Source organism: Ctenocephalides felis, unplaced genomic scaffold (assembly GCF_003426905.1).
Source record: "Ctenocephalides felis isolate EL2017-DRISC unplaced genomic scaffold, ASM342690v1 CF-g0.4_SCAFFOLD_03571, whole genome shotgun sequence".
NCBI lineage: Eukaryota > Metazoa > Arthropoda > Insecta > Siphonaptera > Pulicidae > Ctenocephalides > Ctenocephalides felis.
This window is the reverse complement of record NW_020539725.1, coordinates 21037227-21045350: the sequence shown is the minus strand read 5'-3', so window position 1 is coordinate 21045350 and position 8124 is coordinate 21037227. Positions and strand designations below refer to the sequence as shown.

The following is an 8124-nucleotide window of genomic DNA, read 5'->3' as shown; positions in this document are numbered from 1 at the left end:
GTAATGTAATCTAATAATAAGAAACTATGTATGTACAAACATAAGGAAGTGTTAATTTTTTAATAAAAAATGATTTTCGTTGATATCAATGTATGTGTTTTTTTTTTAATAAATGCACAACATTATGCTTCATACATTCGATTATATCCGAATGCCCATCGACAACAATTTGTCCGGTTAATCGAATTTCTACTGTAAAACTAAAATGTTCACTTAAAATTACCCAACACACACACAAATATGTAAGCAAATGTATATAATATTTTACCTATATTATTTAAATTTGAACTGACGGCTGGTTTGTTCGAAAGAATCCATTCTTGATCTTGCAACGCATAACTTGACTTAATAAGCAACTCACACAAGCATAACACTACTAGAAACAGTGTCCACGCACGTCGGTTGTAGAGAGCCATGGCTATTAATTAATGAATACGAATAAAATAATAAATCACTATCATCACGATATAGGAATGTGCAGTACAGTTCCAATTTACGACATGATTTTAGTGTAAAACATTGTAAGTATTTGACACACAACAAATCACAACACACATCAAATCACCGGCCGTACGCGTCGTCGAACGCCAAGAACCAAAATAAACGCTTGAATTGGAATTTGGAATAGCGAGGTATTCCTCGGCCTGGCGCTGGCGCTGGCGCTTACGTCCCCCCCACTCGCCACATGCAGCATTCAACTTGCCTGTGGCGCCGCGGGCTTCGGTCCCCGTAAAAGAAGATACAACAAGCAACGAGACGACCGCATATAATAGTTTGTGCATTATAAAGGTACCCATCCATTAGGAAGTTTATTATCGAAGCAACCAGAAGATTTATTATGAATGAGCAAGAGCAGATACAAAATAGAGATGAAACATGATGTCATGAGCAATATTTTCGAATTCGCAAGACATCGCCTATTATATGTTTCAACAAGCATTATAAAAAAATTAACAGTACAAAAGAATCATTAGCACTTGGCTTGAAGATTTTTATGAAGCCTCGTAGTAAAATGATAAAAATTAATAGTTCAGGCGACTAAAATGATGTCCACAGTTCTGGCGGAGGAGAGCGGGAGCAACCAGATTTTACCTGAATATTTTGCCAATTTATGAGACCATAGTCATAAAATGACTCGAAACGATACCTTTTTTCGTAAAATACAAAAATATATTTTCAAAATCACGTAGGTAAAAATATGTAGGTGAAAATTTTATATTTATTTGTTCATAGTATTTAATATTTTATTTATATTTGAAAATTATTATAAATCCATGCGTTTCAGATAACATTCTTGCTTTTATTCGGTTGATTATACAGTCAAGAATAATACTTTATCTAAGTAACCATTTTGAAATAGTTCAAGAATAAAAATAATATAATAAAAAAACTAATCTAAATTACTTGAAAAGTGCACTATTGCAAAAATATATATTCAGATATTACAAGTAACCATACAAATAAGCATGAATAATATTTATTCTAAGAACTATAAATAATGAACTATTTATTTGTACGTTTCGACACAGTGTGTCACCATTCAGTAATTTTTTTTAAATATTTATACAGTATAACAGCAGGAAATACAATCACAAAAATTGAAACAAACATTATTGAAAAATAAAAACTAATAATTTTTTTTACTTAATTTATTATGTTTTATTTTTCAATAATGTTAGTTCCAATTTTTGTGATTATTTTTCCTGGTGTTATACTGTATAAATATTTAAAAAAAATTACTGAATGATGACACCGGCCGTGTCGAAACGTATAAATAAATAGATCATTATTTATTTTTTTTTATTTCAACGATTGGCTGCAAATATTAACATTCAAGAAATATGTCTCAACGTCGAACAAAAAATCTAAATCTTATATTAAATGTATGTCAATAATGCCTTCAATAATGCAGTAATTCCTTTTTGTAAAAGCTAACATTTTATTTAATGAATTATTCTGAATCCAGGTATATTCGAACCAAAAATCCCCAAACGAATTTAATCTGATTTTTTCAAAACCCGAAATTCTATAAATTAACCGTTAACACCTTAGATCGCAAAATCCATTTCTTCCGCTGATTTCAATGATATAAGAAAAATATTAAGTTTTTTTTCTTTAATTAATTAACCAAATTTCTTTATATATTATAAATAAAATCTTGAAAATGATATAGTAAGAACGGCAATGCGATGTGTTATCTATTAAAAACTTTTTATATACTACAAAAAATTGATTATACTGGGGAAATGCATACATAAAGTTTTACACATTTTATTCATATGAATAAAAAATGATTTTTAATTCGTGTTTTTTCTTTCAAAAATAAATATAATATTGAATTTGTTTTAAAAGTTGTCCGTTTTAAATGCACCTCAAAAAATATGAGTCATTCATAATAAGTTTAATATGATTTTTATATAAAAATAAATGTTTAAATAAAATGAAAACGATCTAAAATTTGCAACAAAAGTCGATTTTATCTCATTTCACGTTCTAAATATACATACTTTTTTCTCTAATGTTCAAGAAATATGAATGAACGATCGCCCGAGACACCGAAATTTTTACAACTGGACATTTATTGGTCATTTGGTCATAAATTGCTCGGTCGCCTGGTTGCCTAGTGGATGGGTAGCATAAAGGACTTACTTTAAATCATAGGTTCCCAAACATTTTTGGACCCCTGTATACTGCCATGGACTGCCTATATACCTGATATCGATTTTTTTTAATAAATTTCTAATTGTACTAAAGTTTATTATTAGATATTTACATGTTACATTCAAGCATTTATTAATTGAATTTAAAACTAGTGGGGTGGGTGGCATCGTGCCTTAAGGCAAATTGCTGGAACTTCGCGTACCGTACCGTTTTCAAATAGATTATTATAAATATTGTAACATTGTCCAAAATTATAAGAATTATATAAACTGAATTGCAGAGTTGAAATTATTTGTTTAAAGTATATTAGAACTATACTTAGAATTAAAAATAAAATCTGAATTATTTTCTATATTCAAAAATTAAAAAAAAAATGGAACGATATTTTTTTTCCAAAATCAATTATTTTGTTAAGACAAGCAGAAAGTTCTTTGAATCAATTAAATCGGACGCTTAGTTCTCTCAAAAAACTGCCATTTTTTGTACATTTAGCTCTGTGTCTCCGAAATGGCTGGGCCTGCCTTTGCGAAAAACTAATAACCCCTTCTCCCAATCATTAATAATTGAATGTTTTTTAGATCATTCAAATCGGATGCTCCGTTCTCTCAAAAACTCGATTTCTATTTTCTGCACTCTTTGCTTCTTATCTCCGTAACTGCTGGATCTGCCTTTGCCAAAAACTAATAAGCACATCTCCTTATCAATAGGAATCGAATGTTTTTAAACCATTCAAATCGATTGATCCGTACGCCCGAAAACGTGGGCGAATATTTGTATCCATACATACATACACACACACACATCCATTTTTTCTGAAGTATGCCAAAATGTTCAGAAACCTTCAAAACGTCGAGAAATGTAAAAATTTTCAATTCCGATTTTCGGCCCATTACAATAACTTACCCTACGGGAAGTTAATAATAACCAACTAGTGGTGTATAGCATTGTGCCTTAAGGCAAATTGCTGAAACTTCCCGTACCTTAATGAATTATTCGAGGAATATTAAATGCTTTGAAATAGATTATTATAATTATTTAAAGTATTAGTGATGTTTAGAACTTAAACTAGAATTAGAATTAAAATCCGAATTATTTTTCTATATTCAAAAATTTTTTTCATGAATATTAAAGAAAAACTAGTGGGGCGCATGGCATCGTGCCTTAAGGCAAATTGCTGGAACTTCCCGTACCAAAAATAATTTTTTTAAAAACATTTTTGAAAAAAATTTATTTTGAAAACATTAGATTTTTAAGAAACTATAAATTTTTGATTTTTTTAATTTTTTTGGGAAAAAAACTTTTTGAAAAAATATGTTTTTTTTATTTTGAAACATAATGGAAGTTCTGAACTTTTTTTCAAAGCATCGTACTGCTTTAACTGCACAGAGACGAAATATCAAAACGCGTAAGCGCCGCGTCGCCGTCTAACGGATAAACATTGGTACAGAACCCATAGAAATATAAACAAAATTTATACTTATTTGTTAAAATCTCTATAAAATATTTGATAATTTGATGTGCATATGTCTAATGATCAATTTTGACCGCCAAATAGCTTTTTTTTTTACTTTTTTCACTACATCTCCAAAACCGCTAGATCTGTATTAATAAAAATTTAACTAGTTGTTTATCTTGTCAATACAAGTAAAATGTTTTTTGAATTATTAAAATCGGACACTCCATTCTCTTAAAAACTGAGCTACCGTTTTTGGCACTTTTTGCCCCATATCTTCGGAACGGCTAGACCTGCCTTCGCCAAAAACTAATCAGCACGTCGTCTTATCAATACAATCGAATGTTTTTTGAATTATTCAAATCGCTTCATCCGTGTTCCCGAAATCGTCGATGAAAATTTGTATCCGAAAACACATACACACACGCACACACAAACACATACACACACATACATCAATTTTTTCTAAGATATGCCAAAATATTCAGAAACCTCTGAAACGTAGAAATATATAAAAATTTTCATTTTCGATTTTTTTGCGATTACTATAACTTGCCCTACGGGAAGTTATTTAGTGGTATATGGCATCGTGCCTTAAGGCAAATTGCTGGAACTTGCCGTACCTTATTGAAATATTCAAGAAATATTAAGTGTTTTGAAATAGATTATTATAATTATTTGATGTATGTATATGATATTTAGAACTTTAGCTAGAAATAAAATTAAAATCCGAATTATTTTTGAATATTCAAAAAAAAAATTTCTTGATAATTAAAAGAAAAATTGAAACAAATTTCTGTCCCCAAAGCAATTGTTTCGTCAATACAAGCAGAAAGTATTTTAAATCATTCAAATCGGATGCTTAGTTCTTTCAAATACTGCCACTTCTACTTGCCTCTGCCAAGATCTAACCACCACTTCTCCCCATCTTTACAAATCGAATGTTTTTTGGATCATTCAAATCGGTTGATCCGTTTTCTTAAAAACTAACATTTTTAGCACTTTTTACTCCATACCTCTAAAGCCGCTGGATCTGCTTTTTCCATAAACTTATCAGCACATCTTCTTATAAATAGGGATCGATTGCTTTTTGAATTTTTCAAATCGGCCAATCTATACGCCCGAAATCGTCGACGAAAAATTGTCTCCACACATACACACATGCAAACATTTTTTCTGAGGTATGCCAAAATGTTGAGAAACATTGACAAAAAATCACTTTTGATATTTGGACGATTTATATAACTTACCCTGCGAGAAGTTAAAAAATAAAGTAAACAAAAAGTGAATGTTTAATTATCAACATTTGTAACAAATGTGTAAGATTTAATGTTAAATCTTCCAGCAAATGGTGCCTACATGGATCGTGATGATCTACGAGATTGATCTACCCCTTAAGAGATCAGTAATAACAATATATTAAATCTTCTTTTATCTTTAGCATCCAGAATACAATAACAGTCTCAAAAAGTGCAAAGAATATTATCAAGCCTTTTAATAGTCAAATAGAGTATTTGTAGGCTCAACCATATTGCGATCACGAATCAAATTATACTTATGCCACAACCATACCACAACTTACATTTTTATAAAAAAGAACAATATTTTTGGAATGGATTTTTATTTTCACATATTTCTTGTTCTTTCTTATTAATTTTTGCAATACTCTTCTATCCCTAACCAAAATGCTCAGTATGTAAAAAGCATATTAAAATCTTGGAATAAATGATGAATACTTGTAAAAGTAGTTAATATAAATAATTAGTTAATTAACGGATCAGAGACATGGACTCAGAGATAGAGATAAGAAAGGCCAACAAAAACTATTAGGAGAGTTTTGAAATGTTAGGTGCTGGAGACGAATGCAGAAGATAAAGTGAAGACAAGACAGACAAGATAACAAATGAAGAAGTTCCGAGAAGAGTTGGCGAAAAAAGGACTCTACTGAGAACCACCCTGAAAAGAAAAGGAAACTGAATCCGACCCATTCTACAAAAAGAGTGCCTTCTGCACTACGTCGTCGAAGGTAAATTAGAAGGACTTAAAGGAAAAGGAGAAGAGAAAATACAAGGAACTGAAAGCCGAACTACAGGACCAGGAAGTATGGGAGTATTAATTAATGGTAATAATACGGTAATGAGAATAATAAACAAGAAAAGGGAAGGAAATTATTTGATTTGTGGTGCTCTCATACCAAGGACCTGCCTTCGGGTGGACTACTATTTATTATTATTATAATACGCGTTATAAAATTCAATTTAATTTCTTACATTGAAGTTTCAAATATATATTTAATTTTTTATCAAATGTCAATTAAAACAAAAAATCCAAAAAGGTAAAATTTTTATTGTTAATATGTTATAAATTCCAAATTAATTTGATAAAATGCTTTTAAAGCATAAAAAAATTATACCATGGTAAAGTTCAGGCCAATAGCATATCATTTACTAACGTATTAGGTTTTTTTCTAAAAAAAATTGGTTTTTCAAGATGGTTATATTTTCTCAAAAAATGATTTTATATGGAATAATGGCTTATGTAGCATTGGATACCGCATGGGAAATTTATCTTACATACAGACAGGTGAATTATTAATGATTCTAAATCGACATTTAATAAAATTACATTTTTCTCAAAAGTGATATTAAAAAGATATTTCGCACAACTAGCAATGCATATTTAAATTATTATTCACAACAATTGTATAATTTTAGATTCGAGTATATAAAACTACTCCCAAACCACCAGATGCAATCAAAAATGTTTTCAAATCGGATACTTTTGAAAAGTCGCGTTTATATTCAATAGATCGAGCAAAGTTCTCAATTTTTGAAATGCTGTTTGGAACATGTTTGGAGATAGCTTCGTTGCTTAGGCATGGATTATATTCCTCTTGGAAAACAGCTACCAAAATAGCGGTTTCCATTGGTTTCAAAACTGATAACTTGTTTCCCATAACGATTTCTTTTATTGTTATCGATAGCATAGTTTCGACAATAATCAATCTCCCTCTTGCTATATACTATATATTCGTCATAGAAGAAAAACACGGTTTCAATAATCAAACATTTGGATTTTTCGTAAAAGACGGATTAAAAATAATTTTATTACAACTGATAATTTTTGTGCCTATACTGACTACGATCATGTACATTCTTCATTACGGCGGAGAACATGCACATATTTGGCTTTGGGGATTTACATTTGTAATAATGATTTTGATGGCGTTCATCTTTCCAAAATTCATCGATCCCGAATTTAATAAATTCACGCCACTGCCGGATGGACCATTGCGAACATCTATAGAGCAGCTAGCTTCATCTGTAAATTTTCCACTATCGCAAGTTTTGATTGTTGACGGCTCGACTCGTTCTGGTCATGAAAACGCATATTTTACAGGAACTTTTGGAGCTAAGCGTATAATACTATACGATACATTGCTTAACGAAGTCGATGGACGTCTTCCTTATGAAAATGATGAAATACTAGCAATATTATGCCACGAGCTCGGTCATTGGAAACATAGTCATATATATAGTATGATGGTGCTGTCACAGTTAGCAGGACTATTAACATTTGTGATATTTAATTCCATGATCGATTATAGTCCATTATATCAAGCATTTGGTTTTCCTGAAGGTCTCGAACCTCCGATCATAGGTTCCATTATTATACAACAATATGTGATGGCTCCGTATCAACGTGTCATAGATTTCTTTTTCACCTGGTACACTCGTTACAACGAATTCGAAGCAGACGCGTTTGCAGTGAAGATGAAATTAGGCAACCAGCTAAAGCTGGCTCTTTTGAAAATCAGCCAGAATAATTTAACGTTTCCAGTTGACGATTGGCTATTCACGATGTTCAACAACGACCACCCCACGCTACTTGAACGGATTGAGTACATTGATAAAATTAAAAGTGATTAAAGTTGTGATTGTTACTTATATTTATTCAAATCTCTGTCAACCATTTTTGATTATTAATGATTTTTCGCTTTTTATTAAAAT

General features: G+C 30.7%; 1 protein-coding gene across 1 annotated transcript; it reads left to right on the top strand.

Annotated features, from left to right (window-relative positions):
- Positions 1-6643: 6643 nt before the first annotated feature.
- Positions 6644-8043, top strand: LOC113385786 (CAAX prenyl protease 1 homolog). Its single transcript, XM_026623622.1, has 2 exons — positions 6644-6697; positions 6829-8043. Exons 1-2 carry the CDS (start codon positions 6644-6646, stop codon positions 8041-8043), a joined length of 1269 nt encoding a protein of 422 aa, XP_026479407.1.
- The last annotated feature ends 81 nt before the right edge of the window (positions 8044-8124 follow it).